Below are 23,808 nucleotides of genomic sequence, written 5' to 3'. Positions count from 1 at the left end.
AAGGAAGGATTTTTTTTTTCCACGGATTTTTTTTTTCCACCAAGGGTGGTGAAACACTGGCACAGATTGCCCAGGGACATGGTAGAAACCCCATCCCTGGAACCATTCCAGGTCAAGCTGGACAGGGCTGTGAGCAACCTGATCTAGTTGTGGGGAGGTTTTACTAAAAGCCCCTTAAATCACTTCCAAACCAAATCATTCTATGACAAAGGCACCCAACACTTGCCAAGCCATGATTTCATAGTTGTTTAAACTCTCACTAGTAACAGATCATCTAGTTGTGAAGCATCTTTGCTGAGAAAATGTAAGAAAGACATTCCCTAAAGATACCCTGGTGGCTCCAAGGAAATGCCATTTGAGAAGGGTCAGATGTTGGGTTAAGGATGTTTTGATCTTAGAGAAAATCCACTTGCTACTATCAAACCTTTGAGAAAAGTTCTGGATGGTAGATTCTCAGGAGATAAGTGGTAAGGGTTTTGCACTGTTGTAAGCAAAGGAAACAGGGAAAGACTTTTCTGAATGCTGTTGATTTCCCAAATTAAATAATATATATCAGTGCTTCTCATGAGCTGAATTAGAACATCAGGAAGGGGAAAATGACAGTTGCAGGGATGTTGCTGAAGTAATCTGCTAGTGATGGAGTAATTTTTTCTCTCCTAGCAGCCTGTTGACTCAAATGGTGGCATTAATAACCTAGACAACAGGAGGAAAAAAAAGGCAAATAAGACTTGGCAATGATATATGTACTTAGCAAATCTGTGAACATGCATTGTCTCTGCCTCTAAATCTATATGGAACTAGCAGTTTTGGTAAGTCACCAAAAATCCTAGCAAATTCCTAGATGGCCAGTTCTTAGAGACATCACAATTTCACAAAGGTATGTGACAAAGAAGTGTTCACGGCAGTAGAAAACTCTGAAGCTCTGATGGAGAATGCAATTAAAAAAAAAGGCATTAGAAGGAAGGCCAAAAGTAGTGGAAAAGTTCACAGTAGGAAAAAAAAAAGGAAAAAATAGGTGAATGTAGTTATGAAAAGAAATCATCAGTGGAGCTCAATGCTGCAGCAGCTGAAGTGAGGACTGAAGGAGAAAGAACTTGTTATGGCTAATAAAATACAGTTAATAAAGTACAGTTAATAAAATATTAGAGAGAAAACCTTATTGCCTGATGAAAGAAGTATCACAGAATCCCAGCATGGCATGGGCTCAAAAGGAGATCACCTAGACCAACCCTCCTCCTAAAGCAGGGTCACCCACAGCAGGTTGCCTAAGATCACAATGTCCAGGTGGGTTTGGAATCTCTCCAGAGAACGAAACTCCACAACCTCCTGGGGAAGCCTGCTCCAGTGATTGGTCACTCTCAAAGTGAAGAAGTTTTTTTCAATATGTTCAGAAGAAACTTTCTGGGTTCCAGTTTGTGCCCATTGTGCCTTGTCCTGTCTCTGGGCACCACTGAATAGTGTCTTCTCACAGAGATGCTCCAGTCCCCTCAGCATCTGTGTAGCCTCCACTGGATTCTCTCCATTACTTTCCAGCCTCTCTCGATCTGGGGAGCCTAGAACTGTACTCAGTACTCCAGATGTGCCCTCACTAAAAGGGGCAGGAGAGCTTCTCTCAACCTGCTGGCCACACAGTTTTTAATGCACCCCAGGACACCATTGGCCTCCCTGGTCACAAGAACACATTGCTGGCTCGAAAAGAATCAGTGGAAATATCTCAGGCAAGAATAGCAGGGTGATGAACCTACACAGCAATAAACTAGCCACATATGTATATATAAAAAAAGAAGTATTATGGGAAAGAAAAGCACTGTATAACCTTTTGGCTAAGAGGACTGAACATAAGGGTTTTGATGAAGTCTTTCAGAGAAGACTGGTGTCTAACTGAAAGACATCAGAATTGGATAAAATCCATCAGCATTGGTTAAAAATCCTTACCAATACATTTCTTAGCTCAAAACACAGCTGCAGGAAATGCTCCCAAGAGCTGGAGGGTTGGAGCATGTTTATGAAAAAAAGGGGAGGGGGGGAAGGGAAAGAGGTGGCATCATCATAAAAACCTTTAAGTGACTCAGCAATGATTTGAGTGCTCCTTATTGAAACAATCAGTGAAAACCAGAGTGTTTTGGAGAGGGGGAGTATCTGGGAGATACCAGAACAAAAAAGAGTCTAGATGTGGTTTTGATAATTGATGCAAAAGCTTCTGAAATCATGACAGCATCAGCACAGGAAAGACATGCAGAGGTTGGAGCTGGCCCAGAGGAGGCCACAAAAATGATCTGAGGGCTGGATCATCTCTATTGCGAGAGCAGGCTGAGAGAGTTGGGGTTGTTCAGCCTGGAGAAGGGTCCAGGAAGACCTTATTGTGATCTTTCAGTACTTAAGTGAGACTGGGGACAATCTTCTCAGCAGGGCCTGTTGTGACAGGATAAGCAGTGATGGTTTTAAACTAAAAGAGGGATATGTAAACTAGAGAGAAGGAAGGTATTTTTATGCTGAGGGTGGTGAGGACTGACCCAGGTTGCCCAGAGAGGTGGCAGATACCCCATTCCTGAAACTACTCCAGATTCAGACTGCATGGACTTCTGGGCAACCTGATCTATTTGCAGATGCCCCTGTTCATTGCAGGGTGGATTGGACTGGGTCACCTTTAGAAGCCCCTTCCAACCCAAACCATTCTATGGTTCATGTCATGAAACAGTAACCCAGCAGCATCTGGGATGGGGGAGGGAAATGCATGAGGTAAGACACAGCAGCAGAAGAGGAGGTAAGAACATTGTGAAGTACAGGGCAAGTGACTTCTCTTCACTCTTCCTCTCTGTTTTAACTTTGCTTTTATTTGCAAAGCTGAAACACACCAAGCGATGATACTTATGATAAGAAAAATGAAAGCCTATCTTACACCTACTTAATACAACAACTTCAAATTAAATGAGCAGGAGGAGAGCAAAATTAATTTCCCAGTCAAAAGTGAATTTTTTTTTCTTTTAAAGGGAATTGGAATTTTATTTTGACAGAGCAGCTCTGTATGTATTTCACACCAAAAAACTCCTACTGAAAGTATCACAGGAGACATAAATAGGTGAAAGAATACATAATAGCCCTGGTGAATGCTAGGAATTCTTCCAAAGATTATGATTTTAAAAGGAAGGTGGCTTTAAGAAAGGAGTCCTAAAGATATTTCAGCATTCAAAATACATTAAAGGTAATCAACACAGATGCCATCTACTGCGGGGACCCCAGGGAATTGTACAGCATGAGAAAGCACTGAATTAAGCAATAAACATGACTGTGGATGTGAGAAAATCTTGTTGTTGATCAGATGATGGAGGAAAAGGGCTGAGAATAGCCCAGGATATTACAGAAAACGAGCATATGGTGACAGTGAGCTACTTCAGAGAGCTACCACTGCCTAACTGGGTCTTGGGCAACGCTCCAGGACTGGATGGGAAAGATGTTCCCTCTAAGTGTCAGCCTTCAGATAGACAGAATGCACAGTCAGAGTGAATTGGGAAAGAGCTACATGGCCTTTGGGTCACTTGTCTCCTGATATCTAAAGAACTAGTGTTCCCTCTGGCATGTCTATAATGCATTCCTTGAGAGCTCTGTGTGCATTAAATGTTCCTAAAGAGGAACTGCTTCTGGTAGTTATTTGAACACATCTTGAGGCAAGAATATTATTTTACTTTTTCTTCCCTCCCCCCCCCCCCCGGCAATGTCAATGGTGTTGCAACAAATTTAACTGGTGTGTATAGTACTGTGTTTCTGCAACTTTTGGCTCCTCTGTCCTTGTGTGACCTGCCAAAGACACAAACCTTCATCTTATCACCTACTGTGACCTCGTGAAATTCTGACTCTCAGAGAAACCACCACTCATGGTACAGAAAAGCAGATTATCTCTACTACTGCTCCCACAACTTCTTATGTTACATCTTACACTCTGTTGTGCTTCCAGATCAGCATGAATGATCCCATTCTACCTGTCATTTTCCCCTTTTTCCCTAGCTCCCTTCCAGCTTTTGCCTCTTATGGGGTAAAGTCTGCTTCAAAAGTGAGGGTTTGTTATGACTTGAAATGCAGCAGAGAGACAGCAGAGTCAGTTGTGCTTCCCTTCTCTGTGAGGCTGTAGCAACCTAAGAGGCATAGAAACATTTAGGTGGGAAAAGACCTTTAAGATCATTGAGTCCAACTGTTAACCCAGCACTGCCAGGTCACCACTAAACCATATCCCTCAGCACCACATCTAAACAACTTTTAGATCCCTTCAGGGAGGTGGACTCCATCACTTCCCTGGGTAGCTTGTTCCAAGGCTTGACAACCAACCCTTTGGGGGAGTAAACAGCCCTTTTGGGGAAGCAGGGTAAATTCAGCCTGGTTAGGGTTAGAACTGCTGGCCCAGTTTCTTTCTCAATGCTCAACCACTATTTGGTTTCTCAAACTGTTTAATCCCAAAGACCACCAAGCAGTATCTAGTGGACATGGGTGCTAATCAAACACAAGCAACACATTTGGCACTGTGGATGACATGCCATTTTTGTATAGTACATAGACCACAGACCTGAAACATGGTACCACATCCATCAAGCACAACATTAACAAACAGCACTCAGAAAGCAGGGCAACAGCTAAAACATCATGTAGTCTTTATCTTTTGTGCCAGGCTCCTACATTATCTAAGTAACACTGATATTAATCAGCTGTTAGGTATAAAATGCTCCAAAAGTCTTTCACTGGACTCCTCATAACCCAAAAGCACAGAGGAATTAAATAGGGCTTGTCCTTATAAAACTGAGTCAGGCTTTGTACCAGTTGACTTGCAAGCAATGTTTGAGAGATTAAAATAACACATAATTGCAGCAGCTCTCTAAATCTGACCAGGGCTCAGAGGATAAATGCCTTACCTCATTATGTTTAAATGCTCTATCTCACTCAATCTGGTTTAAAACAGAGCAGAGGCTGCAAGCTGCCAGTCTGCTGTACTGGTAACAGAAAAGAAATCCTGCTGCAGCTCAGGATGTGCAGTGAGCAAAGAGCAGTGCTCACTGTTTGGATTTTACTGTCCCCTGCTCCTCAGATTGCTCACTTCCAAGGATCTGAATCACATCACCTAGTGTGACCATGTGTCAACTCCAGTTGAAATGATCCCTCTCCTCAACAGCGTTGCTGCACATGAAGTACAATGTTTTTTATACATTACAAAGTACATTCCTGCTGCCTCACTCATGCTGGTGGCTCCCACTGTAACCACTGAGCAGCACCAGCCACAGCGGCGGCCTGCTTATCTGAAGTGCCCTCTCAGACAAGTCACGCATACCTCATTTGACTCTCAAGTAGGTGGAAGTCCCAGTCTGTGGAGAGACAGAGCTAGCTGGAGTCAAATCAAAGGTAGTTTCGCTCCACTAGGAAGACAGACTTTGAGGAGCCAGTTTGAAATGGGACAGAAGCCCTGTGAGAAGCCCTGGACACAAGCCCCAGCATTGTTTCACTGGCTCTCTCTATTGTTTCTAAACTACCAACTCATTTGGGACACACAACAAAGGCGAGGAGACCTCTTGGGCAACTGTGCAAGCAATATCAGTAGGCATTTCATGTAGGAGTTAGTCTAAGATGCTTGCGTGTCAAATTGCCCCTCTCCCCCAGCAACACTGCTTGGCATGGCTTTGCTGATGGTCACTTACCTCTTTTAACTTGTCCAGCTCATTTTGCAGCGTCTGCTTGGATACTTCCACCTCAATGATCTGCTGCCGCAGGACTTCGTTTTCATCTTCTGCTTTAACGCGTTTCTCCTCCACACTCTCCAGCTCATGGTGCAGTCTGACAGAAACATCTTTGGCTACCTGATGAGAAGAGTACAAATGCATGAAGAGGATCTACAAGAAGCAACAGCTACAGAATTATCTCCTGGAGCAGGAAGCGTACTTACAACCCCAGCCAGCCAAGAGATTTTTAATTCAATTATAAGACTGTTGATGAAACACTCCAAGCCTTCCAAGTACCAAAATGAATATTAATTTCTAATAAAGAAATCCAAGATGAAAATCTATTTGATTACCTATCTCCAGCTCTCTCTACATAATGCTAAGACAATGTCAAGAACAGCAGGAGGAAATGGTAATGCTTGGACTCGGTGATCTTAAAGATCTTTTTCAACCGCAGTGGTTCTGTGAGCCTGTGACATAAGTAGATACCAAACCCTCACATCAAAGCCTCAGCATATCACATCCATAAAACAAAAGATGAGGAATTGTCTTGCAAAGCTGACAGGTCATCGATCAAAGCCACATCCATGCAGCAGTCTCAATCCCCCTAAATGTGCTGCTCTAGCAGCAATCACAACAGAGCTAGAGTGATATGAAAGCACAGAAACAGGTATTACCTTAGGTTTCCTGAGTCCAGCCTAACAAGAAAAAACCTGCTACTCCAAACCCATTTGGAAAGGTGATTCATCAGGCAAATAATATGAATTGCTGAAATACAGCAAGTCAGCAAAACAAAAGCCAGCAAACTAAAACACTTCAATATCTCTGTCACTTGAATCTATGTACCAGATTTTTACTGAGCACAGTATCATTTCCAGTATGATAAGATCATCATTTGTGTGTGGAAAAGGATTTGGGGGTGCTGATGGATGAGAAGCTGGACATGAACAGACAGAAGCTGGACATGAACAGACAGTGTGTGTTTGCAGCCCAGAAGGCAAATCACATCCTGGGCTGCATCAGAAGTGTTGCCAGCAGATCCAGAGAGGTGACTGCCACTTTGCTCCAGTGAGACCTCACCTGGAGTGCTGTGTACAGGTCTGGAGCCCTCAGTATAGGAAGGGTGTGGACCTGGTGGAGAGGGTCTAGAAGAGGGCCATGAAAATGATCAGGAGGTTGGAACACCTCTGTTATGAGGACAGGTTGAAGGAGCTGGGGTTCAGCCTGGAGAAGAGGAGGCTCTGGGGAGACCTAATAGCAGCCTTCCAGTATCTGAAGGGGGTGTGCAAGAAGGATGGAGAGAGACTGTTTACAAAGGCTGGCAGTGACAGGACAAGGAGCAATGGCTTCAAAATAGAAAAGATTTAGATTGGATGTCAGGAAGAAGTTCTTTACTGTGAGGGTGGTGGAGCACTGGAACAGGTTGCCCAAGGAGGTGGTTGTAGCCCCATCCCTGGAGATTTTCAAGGTGAGGCTCAATGAGGCCCTGGGCAACCTGATCTAGTTGGGGATGTCCCTGCTGTCTGTGAGGAGGTCAGACTGGATGCCTTTTGGAGGTCACTTCCAGCCTGGACCATTCTGTGATTCTATTCTGTCATAAAAGAGAAAATGAAGTCTGAGAGTTTGATGACTCCATGCATCACTCTCATGTTCGCATTGGGAACCAATCATTCCCATTTCAGAAGGGTTTTTCTTTGGTTGGGTTGTTTTCTTTTTTAAGTATAAAATGCTTAATGATTCTAGTGATAAGTAGAATTACAGAAGGTATTTCCAAAACAGCTACCAGACAGCAATATTAGGAGAGACCATGCCATGTAGGTAAGCATCCTGCCTATGCAAGGCTTAGATTTGATGGAACCATTTCTGAGGAATGTCAGAACTGTTTCAACATGAGCATAATTTTTTGCAGGAATTTGGGGGTTTATGGGACTAGCACTTTCATCCTCTATATGAAATACTAGAGCAGTCTGTTTCCATTATGAGTAACTCATTAGGCACTATGAAATGCCACTTTGACTAGATTTTTTTTGGCATAAGCAAGAAGAGAAAAGGAAAGAAACAAGATGAATTGGGGAAAGCGTATCAGATTTTGCCTACAGTTTTGCAGAGCTGAGGTTTCCAGCAAACCCAATAAAACAAACCCCTTTAAATCTTTCCAATGCACAAATGTAACTCGACTGCATCTCTTTCATTGTGAATCCAAGCACATGTGGGTTTTTTTTAACTCACTAAACACATCTTTTTATGATGATAAGCTGCATATTTGCTGTCCACTGCCGAGGAAGGAAATTGCTCCTGATGTTTGGAGAACTACTGCCTGCTTCATGTGTCTCCCGCCCTCCCATTGCAGGCAGCCAAATCCCCGTCTGCTCTCGTTCACTGTGAATATTGAATCCCTCACCCACCTTTAAATCTTGTTCCAGGCTCCTAATGAGCTCTCCATCCACGTGGCCTGTTTGTGCAACTTTCAAGCTCTTCTGTTCCGCTTTCCTGAGACGATATTGCAGAATGCGGCAATTCTTGTTTGCCCGGTCCAGTTCTCGCCGCAGCTCCTGCAGCTGGTAAACATCTTCTTCTAAATAGCTGTCACGCATTTCTTCCATCTCAGCCCGAAGTTCATCCAGCTCATCCTGTAAGAAGGGAAAAAAGTGCTCCATCATAACTCCAAATCTCACCCGTGGGAGCAAAATAGGAAACACGCTCCCCAGGATCCGGCGTTAATGAAGGGAACCAGATTGCAATGTGCAGCTCCAGAAGTCCAAGCAGCGTAAGTTGTATCCCAGCACTGACTAATTACACTAAACTAAATTAATGAACCCTTGTTACATGTTTTACAATTGCTTTAATAATTCAAAACAGACCAGATGCTTGTCTGCCTCCTGAAACTAGGAACACCTTCATTTTACCATCTCCAACACGGTCCTGTTGGAGCAAGTTCAAAGGAGGTTACAAAGATGATGTGAGGGCTGGAACCACAGAATCATTCAGGTTGAAAAAGACCCTTGGGATCATCAAGTCCAACCATTAACCCTATTCTACAAAGTTTACTACTAAAGCCCTCTACTGTGAGTCCAGGCTGAGAAAATTGGGGTTGTTTGACCTGGAGAAGAGAAGGCTCCAGGGAGACTTACTGGTGGCCTTTCAGTACTTAAAGGAGTTGATAAGATAAGAACAGACTTTACATAGAATATACATAGAATATACATAGAATAAACCAGGTTGGAAGAGACCTTCAAGATCACCGCGTCCAACCCATCAACCAATCAAACACCACCCAAACAACTAGCCCACGGCACCAAGCACCCCATCAAGTCTCCTCCTGAAAACCTCCAGTGATGGCGACTCCACCACCTCCCCAGGCAGCCCATTCCAATGGGCAATCACTCTTTCTGTATAGAACTTTTTCCTAACAGAAAAAAGCCCTTTCAAGCAGGGCCTCTTTGTGACAGGACAAGGGACAAGAATTAGACTAGAGAGAAGGAAGAAATGTTTTATGCTGAGGGAGGTGAGACCCTGGCCCAGATTGCCCAGAGAGGTGGTAGATGCTGAGTTGCTGGAAACATCAAGCTCAGGTTGGACAGGGCTGTGAGCAACCTGATCTGGTTGAAGATGCCTATGTTCACAGAATGATTCTAACTAAAATCAGGTTTGTGAGACACTGTCTGAACCAATTGTTTGCTTTATTTAGACTACAGTGAACCTACTGTCTCAGCATCACTGGGTGATGAGCCTTTCTAGGGACCAGCACTTCCTAAAAATGAAATTGCACCTTGAAAATATCAATGAATCTTTATGCCAAGTACCAAACAGCTCCATATGAATATGCTGTCCCAACAAAGCCTTCCACCCTGAATGTGCTTAATGACAGATGGGTTGGGTGTGGGAGAAACTGGATTTCTGTTGCGTGCAGACACATTGCACTAAGAGAACCACAAGGACAAAAGAAAACCTGTGCTTGTGGGAATAACCTGGTCTTTCATCTCTGGCCATCTTGAACTGTCCCAAATCCATGTTACACTATGAACAGCACATGCTCTTCAAAGTCAGATTTAAAGATTTACAGCTGAACAGGATAAGCTCTGTGATTCCCATTTGTTTAATCTGTGCATGACTGAAGTTCCAGAGGTAAAATTCTTACGAAGGTCTCCCAGGCACAGGTGTACAAGACATTAAACTGCTGCATTAGAAGAAAAACATGACTCTACTTTAAACAAAGCTGGGGAGGGGGAATGCAGAAAATGGGCCAGGAGGAGAATATTTGAAGTGCCCCATTCATTTGGGGATTGTTTTCTTTTTAAACTGCATCTGATATGCACAGCTTTAAAAACATTCAAGGACAACTTGCACCAGGGCTAGCTGCACTCATTCCAGACCTTCAAATGACTACTGAAATACCAAGGATGGCTGGAGACTGTTTTACACTTAGATGAAGTGGAGAAGACACTGCTATGCAGTTGGCTTCCTTGAAAAGTTCCACCTCCAGGCTGGACTATCCATGTCCAGTCCTTCCAGGAACGTGTCTGCCTACAGCCTCCTGGTAGTCCTCTCAACCATTCCCCCTTCCCATGGCATAACTGGATGGACAATTATGTTTTTTCCCCCCTCTGCATTCATCTTGCTCCACTGAAGTTTTAGTTACAGATGAGGGACAATTCTTGTCTTTGAGCACAGTCCAGACCAGAAGACATGCTGAATATTTTAGTCCTTGTTTCCATAGTTATATTAGAATTCATAATTCACAGAATGGTTTGGGTTGGAGTAGATGAAAGATTACAGAATCATAGAATGGTTTGGGTTGGAATGGACCTCCAAAGGTCATCTAGTCCAACCCCCTTTGTAGTAAGCAGGGTCATCCTTAACTAGATCAGGATGCCCAGAGCTCTGTTGAGCCTCACCTTGAATATCTCCAGGGAAGGGACCTCAGCCACCTTCCTGGGCAACCTGTTCCAATGTTCCACCAGGCTCATGATAAAGAACTTGTTCCTAACATCCAATCTAAATCTGCTCTGCTCTAGTCTGAAGCAATTGGCCTTTATCCTGTCACTGCGGGCCTTTGTAAACAGTCTCTATTTTTCTTGGAGGCCCCATTCAGGTAGATATAACCACTCTGCCTTAGCAAGAACATCTTCTGCTAGATCATGCAATTGTTTGGGTTGGAAGAGACCTGTAAGATCAAGTCCAACCATTAAGCTAGCCCTGCAAAGCCAACTGCCAAGCACCAGTTTGCTCAAAGCAATGGCTAGAGTGCTCTGCCTACCAAAACCCTATCCACATATAAAACACCCAGTATTTATACAGCTACAGTTAGTTGAAGCAGCATAAGTCAAATTTTAGGTAAGCATAAGGCTTGTTATTTCAATTAACTTTTTAATATAATCTTCAGAATGCTAACAGCAGCTTAATAATTGGGTTGTAAGTGGAGAATTTTGAAGCACAGATCCACACTAAAGGAAAACATCTGTCATCAAGAAATTAATGGGATCTGGTTTACAATCTGATGTTTATATTTAAGAACTAAGTGATGGCATTTTGTGTATTAAAAGGAATTTTAATGTTATTGATCATCTCCCTATTACAGGATGGATATGGACATGTTGGAACGTGTCCAGAGAAGGGCCACAAGGATGATCAGAGGACTGGAGCACCTCTCCTGTGAGGACAGACTGAAAGAGTTAGGGTTGTTCAGTCAGGAGAAGAGAAGGCTCTAAGAAGACCTTACTGTGGGTTTCCAGTATCTTAAGGGGGGCTACAAGAAAGCTGGTGAGGGACTTTTTAGGATGTCAGGTAGTGATAGGACTAGGGAGAATGGAGCAAAACTGGAAATGGGTGGTTTCAGATTGGATGTTAGGAAGAAGTTCTTCCCCAAGAGCATGGGGAGACACTGGAACAGGTTACCCAGGGAGGTGTGATAGAAACCCCATCCCTAGAAGTTTTTAAGGCCAGGCTGGATGTGGCTGCAAGCATCCTGATCTAGTGTGAGGTGTCCCTGCCCATGGCAAGGGGGTTTGATCATTGTGGTCCCTTCCAACTCTGACAGTTCTGTGATCTCAAATTTCCTTATCTGTATCAGGGTTTGGAATTAGTCAATCCAGTCAGCTTCTAAAGACAAGTAATTCACAGTATTTGACTACAAATCATTTATTACAACCAAATTTGAAAGTGAAACTGATTTTAATAACCCTGTCTCCAAACCACTCATCAAACCTGAACATTCCCAAATCCTTTCAGTGGACATGGGAGGTCTCCCAGTCTTCAGAGTCAATCTGAGGGACTCAAACGCAAACAGAGGATCAAAGGAGTTCCTTAAAGACTTACATGGATTGTCATGAGCTATATTTCAGGAGATACATGTCTTTTACTTCTAGGAAAATTGAAGTTCTCTCGACCTCCCTTAACAGCAGATCTCTGACTGCAAGTCTGTGATTAATTTTGTTATGCTTGTCTGTGCTTTTGGTTATAAACACACAACTTGCTCTTCTGTAGTGCAATTTTTCAGATACACTGAAAATTTAAGCTACAATCAAGAAACTTGTACTTTAAAGCTTTGCACAGATCTCCTCTCAGTTTTTTATTTGTTTGTTTGAGTTGGTTTGGGTTTTTTTGACTGAACTGAGTTTCTTTTCCACAATTAATTTTTGTCTGCTCCCCAAACTTTCCTCTAGAAATCAGACCTCCTTGCATCTAGGAATTCAGCATCTTTTGGATGAGCTTCAAAGCACAGCAATATGCGCCAAAACACAATTAGGGCGTGGGCAATTTTGACCATCTAAGGAGGAGAAACCACCATACATTCTGCTCTATTACTGCAGTGCTTGGGGCTTAGATCTGCAGAGTCTGTCCAGGCTGGGAAGGAAAACCCCAACTGGGACAGATTAAGTCTTTTTGAGTAACAATATTAAACCCTGGGTTTGTATATGAAATATATACATATTTATATGCATACATACACACATGTACAGGAATATGTCACTCCTGAAACACCAAAATATACGGAAACAATACATGGTTCAGGTTTTGTATGACAATTTCTGGGATACTCTTTTACTAGGTACAGTAAAGACATTATTTTGCTCTTGATAGAGGCCACAAAACCAGCAGCAAAGGTATAGGTGCTTCCGGTTCGTAACAGCTTATTCTCCTTGGTAGGTACTTGTGAGTCTGGAGTAGAGGTTGAAACCTTCTGTTAACTGAGCTGTTATGATGAAACCTACAAAACCAGGACAGCTTAAGCTCTTCTTCTAAAGTGATGTGCACACAGGAAACAGAAGCAGCTAAGCTGAAGACCCAGAGGAGTGGAAATTACAACTGAAACTATGATGGTCCTACCTCCTAAACAGACAGTCCTGCTGCCTTGGAGGAAAATATGTTTAAGCATTAATGAAATCAATGCAGTCGTCCCAAAACCTTAAAAATTCCAAAGTCAGACACTGTGAGTGACAATTAAAGGTCTTTCAAGAGGTGAGACACAGGAACATATTGCCCAGAGAAGCTGTGGAAGCTCTAACCTGATCAGATCCAGGTTGGATGGGATCTTGATCGATCTGCTGTAATAGGAGGTGTCCCTGCCCATGGCAGGGCAGTTGGAACTGGATGATCTTTAAGGTCCTTTCCAACCCAAACCAGTGTATGATTCTATGACAAGAGATTGTGGGTTTCCTACTACAGACTTTAACGTTGTAAAACCGAAGAAAGAAATCAGAATAGGTACTTAAGAGTAATTAAAGCAAACTAGTAAGAAAGTGGCCATCCCTCATCAAAAAATGGAGAGTGTGCTCCTTTCCTTAAACAGGGAGGACCTGTTCCAGCGTTCCAAAGTGGCAATTAAAAGGTGAAGTGTTGGCCTAAGAAGCTTGACTTTGCTGCAGGGGATGAGAGTTTCCTCTGGATCCCTTTTAATTTCATGGCAATTACATTACTACCTTCAGCCAGAACAGTACCAGGCAGAGCCCTGGAAGAAGGAATGTTGTTTAGAAAAAAGCTAAACTGCTTCTCTTTCCAGATGTCACCTTGGTCATCAGGAGGAGCAAATGGAAGCCATTTGGGGTTTAATAAGGGTAACGCATCTCAGATTCATGGGGTGGTTGCATGAACACAAGAACACACTTAAATCACTGCTCCATTTGCAGGATTCTTCTAGACTTCAGTGCAAAAGCAACAGGATTCACCATTTCCCTTCCAGTCTGGTGAACTGGCTGGAAGGGGAATGCCTATTTCCAGTTTACATTGCTGCCTAGCCCAAATACATACTAAGGGGGTCATTTCACATCTGTACTGTGCAAATTGAAGACCTGCCTGTCAGTAGAGATGCCATTGTGTCATTAATACCTTCACTGATGTCATGCCTGTTTGTTATTGATTTCCTTTATAATGAAGTATAATTAAGGGTAAATTATAGGAATATGCCTTTGTTTAGGATTCTTTAGGAAGAAAAAAAAAGAAAAAGAGAGAAAGAGAGTCAGGCCATGCAGCTATTGCACTAAGCAACCCATGTTCATATGAGTCATTCCCACTGAAGCACCTAGGAATATTTGTACCACTCTGTCTACCTGGCCAGTCTGGTTGAGATCCCCAATGAGGTTTGAAAGTTAATTTTCCAACCACCCTCACCAACTGCACAACCATTCATCCCACAGAGCACACAAGAACTGGAATCCTTTTGAAATAAACTAGAGACCTATGCTCCAAGAGTACATCATAATGTGCTCTATTACTCTTGAGTCCTCTGGACATGGGGATGTTTTGTTCAAGGGGCCAGATGAAATACATCCCAGAGTAAGACCTTTAAACTGCATAGAAAGGCAGAGGTATGGGCATCAGCACAGCTGATCTACCCTGACTAAGATGATAATTACTAGCTAATATAGAAAAAAACCTCTTAAGTCAAGAGGGTGACTAGAGGGTAAAAACTGGAACCCAACCAGAAGTCAAAAGGAAAAAAAATAATAAAAAGAAATTTTGGAAATTGCCATTAGGGAAAAATTACATGCAGAAAAATCACATAAGAGATGTATGGATAATGAATTTATTACTGTTATGGATATTAGCAAACTGAAAAATCTTCAGGCTCCAGTGAATTAGAACACATTCGTGTCCAGAATTTGTACAGCAACTTGGAAACATCCACAAAATAGGAAGACAAAAACATTCCAGCCCAATAAACTGCACATTAGTTAAGAAAATCACAGAATCCCAGCATGGTGGGTGTTGGAAGGTGGCACCTCTGGAGATCATTTAGTGCAACCTCCCTGCTACAGCGGGGCCACACAGAGTAGGTTGCCCAGGATTGCAGTGTCCAGGTGTGTGTGGAATTTCTTTGGAGAAGGAGAATCCACAGCCTCTCTGGGCAGCCTGTTCCAGGGCTGCAGCACCATCACAGGAGAGAAGCTTTTCCTCATGTTCAGCTGGAACTCCCTGTGTTCTAGTTTGTGCTCATGGCCCTTGTCCTCTTGCTGGGCACCACTGAGAAGAGTCTTGCCCCAACCTCCTGACCCCCACTCTTTAAATATTGATCACCAATAAGAGATTCCCTCTCAGTCTGCTCTTCTCCAGGCTAAACAGCCCCAGATCTCTAGGTCTCTCCCCATCAGAGAGATGCTCCAGTCCTCTCAGCATCTTTGTTGCCTCCACTGGACTCTCTCCAGTAGTTCTTTGTCTTCCTTGAATTGCAGAGCCCAGAAATGGACCCAAGACTCCAGACGTGGCCTCACTAGGGCAGAGGAGAGGAGAGGAAGAACCTCCCTTGACATGTTGGCCACATTGTTGTTATAATGCACTCAATGCAAATGAAGGAAGAAATTCAATTTACATAAAAAAAATCTAAGTATTTATTAATTTAGCCAAAAGTCCCATTTATCTATTATGCCAACTATCTCCTAAATAGCTTATTTAGTAAACATCAAACCAAATGAGAGTGAGGAAGGGAGGGGAGAGGTGGAAATAACAGTGGGTAGGTGCTGTAACGCTGACAAATCCTGAACTTTTAGAAAGTCCTTGATAAATCCAAGATTCATGAGCTGTGATTTGACATAATCTCTGGGTTTTGTATTGACAATACCTCAAACTGTCTGTACATAGGAGATGCTGCTGCTCAGGAGTAAACATCTCCCATATCACTTCACAGCAGAGATGCAGTAGGGATAAATATGCTCTCAAAGACTTTGGGAGATAAAGCACAAATCATTATTTTGGCCTCTTGCAAAATATGTTAATGAACCCAAAGTCCCCGGGGTCCTCATTTTATTGGCTTGATCTCAAACCAAACTACAAGCTGTGTGCTGATCTGATGTTGTTTGCAGTTTTGAACACCAAAACAAGATCACTAGGCAAAAAAAAAGGTAAATCACAGGTCTGGGAGAACCTGTTGACTTCAGGGCTGGGTAAAGTTTGTAGGATCCAAGAGTGAGAGCAGCACCTGGCAGCTTTTCTGCTTCATTCAAGCATTAGCCCCAGTATTGTTCCAACACATTTCCTCAGCTAGGGTGGCTGAAGCCATTCAGTCATCCACATTCATAACAGGTTGCCCAATGAGGTTACCACCTCCATGCCTTGTCCCTGGAACAATTCCAAGTTAGGTTGGACAGGTCTTTGAGCAACTTCATCTAGCTGCAGATGTCCCTGATGACTGCTGGGGGCTGGACTATATAATCTTTAAAGGTGCCTTCCAACCCAAACCATTCCATAGCTGCATGATCTGACTGGTACCACATTGGTATCACCTATGGAGGGCCACCAAAAAAAACTAATACCTGATGCATCATACAGCTAATCCCCTCCAGGCAGCAGAGCAGTTGACAGAGACACAGCTGGGGCTCAGGAGGCACATGGCCTTGCTATTCTTCCCCCCTCCTGACAGCTGACCATCCCTCCAGCCATATGGGCTTTGTGCCTTGGGTAGGGTTATCACCTCTGTTGTTTGCAGTCACCAAGTGGGAAAAGCAGCATGTCAAGCAGAGATGGGGGAATGAGCTGTGCTTGGCTAACTACAGTAGCCCCCACTAAACAGAATAAAATTGATCCCAGCACTTCACATCCTCTTTTGCTCTACAAAAACCCTTTGTCATACACAATTCCCTGCAGGTTAAGAAAAGAAACAGTGGGATTAATCCTCATGAGTTCATCCTATGGACCTGAGATCTACAGTTACAAGGACACAAAGATCTATAGTTTCAGGGGAGTGGAGAAACACAGTGTAACCTTGTACAGCATGCACAGTGATTTCAATCGCAGGTGAACATACTTTAAATGTATCAGAGAATAAGGAGCCTGGAGTGGTTCCTCACTCAATTTATCCCCAGCATATGTCACAGATAAAAATGGATATAGAAAGAATAAAGAAAAACATCATAATAAATAAGAAGATCATCTAACAAATCAAAGATGTTTGAGAATCCATTTTCATGCTAGTCCATGCCCTAGCAGCATTTTGGGCATGTTGACCACCTCTTTGTGTTGAGACAAGTTCCAATAAAGCAAAGCAGAGCAAGCACCAGGATTGATTTAAGGGCTGTATCGAGTTCACACCTTATAGAATCACAGCATGACAGGGCTTGGAAGGAAACTCTGGAGACCATCTAGGCCAACCCTCCATGTAGGAGGCTGATTTCACACTGTAGCTGTGAACGATGTGAAGAGAAAGGGGGCATCTGTCACGACTCAGGCAGCACTGCTGTTTCTGCTAGCACGTCTGTGTAATTAAACCAGGCTGAATTAAACTTTGGCCCAGATCAAGCAAGAACATTTTTAATTGCTGAAATTCAGGCCCTCTTCTTTAGGATGCCTCAGTCTTTAGAGGGTTCTACACCACAAAGAGCTTCTTTCAAAGCTTCCTGAGGACTCGCATAGCATGTGACACTTCTCCACATGCTGGACACTTTAATTAATCCTGAAAACCAACCACTTGTTTGGGAAGCATTTTGCTATTACCAACAGGACCAGCTAGCAACAACTGTAACTTCACCTTCCACCACCAGTTCTTACTGATGACTTCATGGCTCCACAGTCAGTCACCACACCAGAATTTCTATCTTACACATCAACAAACACTGTTGTAGTATTAAAGATCCCCCCCATAGGTAGCTGAAATAAGAATCATAGACTAGTTTAGGATGGAAGGGACCTTTAAAGGTCATCTAGTCCAACCCCCCTGCAGTCAGCAGGGACATCTACAGCTAGATCAGGTGCTCAGAACCCCATACAACCTGACCTGAAATGCTTACAAGGATGGGGCATATACTAACTCTCTGGGCAGCCTGGACCAGTGTCTCACCACCCTCATTGTAAAACGTTTCTTCCCTCTCTCTAGCCTAAGTCTCCACTATTTCAATTTAAAACCATCACCTCCTGTTCTGTTGCCACAGGCCCCACTAAAATGTGTCCCCAGCTTTCCTATAGGCCTCCCTTTAAGTACTGGGAGAACAAAACAAGGTCTCCCTGGAACTTTCTCTTTCCCAGGTTGATCAACTTATGCAAGAAAGACAAGAAACAGAAATCAACAATGAAATTTCAAAGAGGCAGAAGAGAGACTTCACAGTGTAAACATTTCTCCTCAGCCACCTCACCTACAGGATTCACTTCACAGGTAGTTGGCTACTTCTGTAGCCAAAGTCTTACCTAGGCTAAAATCACAGTCCCTGCAGATCTGTCTGACAGTGTATGAATCATAGAATCATTAAGACTGGAAAAGATCACCAAGATGATCTAAGATCACCAAACCTAACTGTCAAACCACCACCACCCTGCTTACTAAATCATGTCCTGATGTGCCACATGTACACACTTTTTGAACACCTCCAGAGATGGTGACTCCACTCCTGGGCAGCTTATTCCAATGCCTGATCAATTCTGAGATGTTTGCCAACAACCTGCTTTGCAAAGGCTTCCACAGAGCATTCTGGAAGACTTTCTAGCATTTCTGAAGTAGAATTAAACCAAACAATTGTGTTTGGTTTGGCTTTTTTTTCTGGTAGCTCTTTCATCTCAAGTAATCCTTAGCATCAAATCTATGTGCATATATATATATATATACACACACACACGTATACACTTTAGGTTCTATAATCTGTGTCCCAGACACATGAAATATACATGAAAGATTCATATAACACTGGGTTGGAAGGGACCTCAAAGATCATCTAGTCCAACCTTTCAGGGTAAGAATACAGTTTAAATGAGATGGCCCAGCACTCTGTCAAGCTGGCCCTTTAAACTGCCTGATGTAGGGGAATCTACCACATCCCTTGAGAGTTTATTCCAAAGATCTTCCTGTGTGAACAATAAATATCCCTGAAGCAGGCTTTAAAATGATGCACATTTTCTGTTGCACTCCAGCTGCAGGGAGGAAAAAAGGAGTGAAAACTATGAAATTGGGCATATGGCCATGCTCAGGAAATTAACAGTTTCTGCTGGGATTTATCTCATCATTTATCTATATACAGCTGACAGCTTCCCTGTTGTCCCTTAGCCCCCTCCAGTTAAAGGAGAAACACAGCTCGCTCCAACCCCAACCAAGTGAACTGTGTTGTAGACCAACCTGTTAGTAGGGGGTTGGACTAGATGATCTCCAGAGGCCCCTTCCAACCCCCACCATTCTGGGATTCTGTGAAATAACAGGAGGAGCAAATCCATGAGTCAACAACTTGGGCAACTCTATGGTTTTGATTTGCAGAAGAGTTTTATAGGTTTCCCTAGGAAAGCAGAATTAAGTTTGGGATTTGTCCTGACAGCTCTGCTTCGAATGGGCTGTTTCCAATCATTTTGAGAGAGCACCAGAATTGCTAAGACTTCACGCGCATGGGTGGTACCCAAGGAGAGAAGGTCAGAGTGTCAGAGTAGGTGACAGTGTGAGCTCATGGCTTTCCAAGCACCAGGACATGGCCACTAGAAGTGGACACAGAGCCCAAAGAAACCAGCCTGGATTATCCTGCTGGTCTCAGAAATGTAGCCTGAAAGAGTCCTCATCCAAATCAAAGACAGGTTGGGACACCGTTGCTGTAGATGAAGACATCAAGGTGAAAGGTCTGAAGATGCTGTTGAAGTGAGAAGTTTGAAAATATATAAGAAGAGCAAGAAGCTTGAAATGATGTAAAAGAGAGTTCTTTACCTAGGACTTGCCAATGTCACCCAGGTCCCATGATCAGGTGGGGCACCCTCGCAGTGGACAGTGCTGGATAATTCAGACAAACTACTTTTCAGTTTCCTACAGTTGAAAAACACTTTCACAGTATCACCAAGGTTGGAAGAGACCTCAAACATCATCGAGTCCAACCTGTTACCACAGACCTCATGACTAAACCATGGCACCAAGTGCCACATCCAATCCCCTCTTGAACACCTCCAGGGATGGTGACTCCACCACTTCCCTGGGCAGCACATTCCACTAGCGAATGACTCTCAGTGAAGAACTTTCTCTTCACATCAAGCCTAAACTTCCCCTGGCACAGCTTGAGACTGTGTCCTCTTGTTCTAGTGCTGGTTGCTTGAGAGAAGAGACCAGCTCCCTCCTGGCTACAACCATCCTTCAGGTAGTTGTAGAGAGCAATGAGGTCTCCCCTGAGCCGCCTCTTCTCCAGGCTAAACAATCATGCTCATCATAATGGGTTAAAGTTTAGAGATTACAACTGGGCAAATCTTAGTGCAAGGAGATGCTCCTGGGCTTTTGAGTTCCATGGCTTGAGATAGTGGTGCCAATTCACCCACTCCTAAAGCAATTCCCCTTATCAGTTCTATTTTCATTACACAGCCTCTTGTTTCTGGGCTTTTAAGTTGAACAGAAGCTTCTGAGAAAGGTTCTCTCGTCATTTTATAGACCATTACATCTCACTTACGCACTCTGGAGTCCTCCATCCAACGAGCACTATAAAAGCTTCTCTATGCACCAATGATTTTTATTGGTGAGGTTCTCTATTTTCCTTTTCTAGATGACCAGCAGTGCCCACAGGACTTCAGGTACACCCACTGGTCTGTGTAACAGCTACAGATCTATAAAATACTGTAACGTTTTCTTTGTCACTCTCTGTTCAGCTCCCACTGGAACATGAAATCATTTTTGCCTGCAGTTTTAGGCTCAGCCGAGATTTTCATTGCTCCATCTCTCATGGTGCTCCTGAGTGAACACAACACATTTAAACCCTAGAAAAGTCCACACTCCATCCTTCCCCTCTCCCAAAATGCTTCAGATTTTCAACACCTGAGATTTATTTCCCATCCTCTGCCTTCACTTTTTATTCATTAGGTCTGTTAAGGATATGATTAAGTTCTGTCTGGGTTTTGCTAGGCATGACTTAAGATTAAAAAAAAAAGACAAGACACCACAACCCTTAATGTCACCTGAAAATTTTGCTGTATCATTGCTCCTCTCTTCCCAGTTCATTAAGCAGCACCAGACCCAGCTAAGAACCTTGCAATTAACCTTTTGCTGTGCTGAATGTCCTTTCTAGTCCTTTAGCCAAAACTCCTTGTAACAAGTCTAGTCAATATCTTCACTGTATTTCTGTCCAAAGGTTATACCCAACTCCAGTCCTCATCAGAGCAAAACTCCCACGGATTTCCATCTTCATTATTCTGCTTGACAACAGGGTGTTTCCACAATCAGGGAACAAAACTGTCCTCACCCAGCAACAGAGTCAACCGGGACAGTAGCTGCAGTTACAGGATTACCTCAGTTTCTCTTATTTATAGATCTTTACAGCCTCTTTGCTGTGCCAAAAAGATCAGATTGTAAGTGCAAGTCCAACTAAAGGTTCTCCCAGGTCAACCCAGCTCAGAGCATGCCTGGATTTAGCTCTTCCACCTCCCTCTCTGAGGATGAACATACTTTTTCTACCTGCACAGTGATGCAACAACACTTTTAAACTGTCACTCTAGTTACTCTGTTAGCATCTCACCACCAGTGGCTTTCTTTTCAGCAATAAAGTAACAACCAGACAACATCCCACTCTTATCCTTTCCACATCAAACGAGGGAAACCGTTTCTTTGCCTTTACTTCAAAGGTGACACCGAGGAAAACAGTTCCTGGAAAGCAAGGTCTTGCTAACCAGGAGCTTTATCGCGAGTTGAGGTTTGCTGAGCTACCACCACCCCGACCAAACATCACATTGTCACAGTACATGTTGCACCAGACTTAGGCTCATCCACAAACCTGATCACAGGGAGCCGTGACCTCAAGCTTAAATCCCTTATCTGCCTTTAAGCCGTGCCCTAGCCTCCTTTAGCAGGGGAACACGGCTGGCCTCACCCTGTCCCGTTTTGGGGTGACATGGGGCATTTGTCCATTGCGGGGGAGAGGGTCTGGCCCCATTTTGGGATGAAATTGCACATTTGCTCATCGCGGGGGAGTACGGCTGGCCTCTTCCTGTCCCATTTAGGGCGAAACTGAACATTTTTTCTGGGGGAGGAGGTTTACCCCGGCAGTGTCCCACCCTCAGCACAGACCCTAGAGTCCCGGGCAAGAGGGGACTGTGCTGCTCCCGCTGCCTCCCCCCTTCCCTTCCCGGGCCAAGGCTGCTCTTCTCTGGCGATGCTCACCTTGAGGTACTCATTCTCAGAGCGCAGCTCCTCCACTTCACGCTGCAGCTCCTCCGGGGCTGCCGCCGCTGCCGGTTCCCCGCGGCTCGACGCTCCCCCCCCACCCGGGGCCACGGGCAGCGGATCCCCGCGGGTCCCGGGAAGCGGCGGAGCCCCACGCCCGGTGCCGGTTGGCTCGGAGGCGGGTTGTGCGGCGGGCGCTTCCCGTTCGCGGTCGCTGGAGCCGGTAGCGGACTCGGCGTCGCTGCTGGCTGCCGGGGCCAGGCGCTGCTCGTCGGAAAGCGGCTCGGAGGGGCAGTCAGACAGGTCGGAGCTGCTGTCCGTGTGGCCCACGCGGGCCAGAGCCGCCGCCGCATGGCCGCTGCCCGCTGCCGCCGAGACCCGCTTCCCCTTCTTACCCTTACCGGGCGGCGGGGCCCCTTCGCTACCGGGCTGCCTTCCCCCACCGCGACCACCGGGGCCCAGCTCTGGACCGCGGGCCGCCCTCTTAGCGCAGGGGGAGGCCTTGGCACCCGCCCTGCCCGCGGCGGTGCCAGCGGCGGCGGCGACCTTGCCCCCTGGGGCGGTGGGGCGGCGGGAGAGGCGGCCCGGTGCTGCCAGGAGCCCCGCGGTCGGCGGGTGGGCTCCCGGGTGCGGTGATGGAGGAGGCCGGCTGGAGAGGCCGGGGGATTTGGGGGGTGCGGGCGGCGGCTTGGCAGCGGTGGCGGCGGCGGAGCGGGTGTGGAGATCCTTGAGGAAGGGTCTGGCGGGCGAAGGAGCGCGGTGCAGCCTCTTCTTCTCGGCGTGCGGGTGGTGGTGGCCGGGTGAAGGAGAAGAAGGATGTCGCAGAGCATCGCCGGGTCCCGGACCGGGACCGGGATTGTGTCCAGGTCCGTTCAGAGCCTCCATGGAGCGGGCGGGGGACGGCGGGGCAGCAGCGGTGGCCGCGGGGGTGCTGCAGCAGCAACAGCAGCAGGACGGGCAGCCTTCTCCAGCCTCCCCGCTCGCTCTCTCATCACTTCTGCTTCTCCCAGACACAGCCCTCACACTTTTCTTTCTCGAGCCCACTCTTCCTGCCCCCACACCACCACCACCTCCTCCTCCTCCTCCTCCTCCTTCTTCTCCTCCTCCTCCTCGCCGCTTTCTCTCGAGCACTGATTTGTTTCAATAAAACGAGCCCAAATCCCCCGGTGGCAGCCTCCGCCTCCACCTCCTTCTTCTCCTCCTCCTTCCCCTTTTTCTCCTCCCGCTCCCCTCTCCGCCTCCCTCAGCTTGATGCAGCTCAAGTTGTGATGCAGCCCAAAATAAAAACCTCCCTTTCCCCACCTCAACCTCAGGCAAAGACTGCCTTGAAACCCTCCCTACCTCCTCCTTCTCCTCTACTCAGCCCTCCGGCACCGCTAACCCATGGCTGCCCCCTGCCCCAGTCCCCCCGGCTCCGGCCGCCGCCGCCGCCTCCGATCGGCTCCTGAAATAGACCCACGGCTGCCGGGGCCGCTCCGGTGCCCGCCCGTGCGCAGGATCCGCCCCTTCTGACAAGCAGCCAGGCTCCGCCGGCTCCGCTCCCTGCGAACTAGTTTCTCCGCACGCTGTATTCCAAGGGCGGCTCTG

The 23,808-nt window shown here is 45.4% G+C and overlaps 1 protein-coding gene across 1 annotated transcript in view; it reads right to left on the bottom strand.

The window, feature by feature from the left end:
• The window catches only part of MTCL1 (microtubule crosslinking factor 1), a 120,475-nt gene extending 97,262 nt beyond the window's left edge, over window positions 1-23,213 (bottom strand). Inside the window, exons 1-3 of the mRNA XM_054164119.1 lie at window positions 22,219-23,213; window positions 8,102-8,326; window positions 5,676-5,834 (exon numbers count right to left, since the gene is read on the bottom strand). Of these exons, the coding sequence (XP_054020094.1) occupies window positions 5,676-5,834; window positions 8,102-8,326; window positions 22,219-23,106 (1,272 nt within the window). The 5' untranslated portion in view covers window positions 23,107-23,213. The remainder of the gene's footprint in view (window positions 1-5,675; window positions 5,835-8,101; window positions 8,327-22,218) is intronic.
• Between the last annotated feature and the right edge of the window lie 595 nt (window positions 23,214-23,808).

The sequence above is a fragment of the Dryobates pubescens genome, chromosome 9 (genome assembly GCF_014839835.1).
Source record: "Dryobates pubescens isolate bDryPub1 chromosome 9, bDryPub1.pri, whole genome shotgun sequence".
In the NCBI taxonomy this organism is placed as follows: domain Eukaryota; kingdom Metazoa; phylum Chordata; class Aves; order Piciformes; family Picidae; genus Dryobates; species Dryobates pubescens.
The sequence above is the reverse complement of the archived record's forward strand: the minus strand, read 5'-3'. Positions and strand labels throughout refer to the sequence as shown.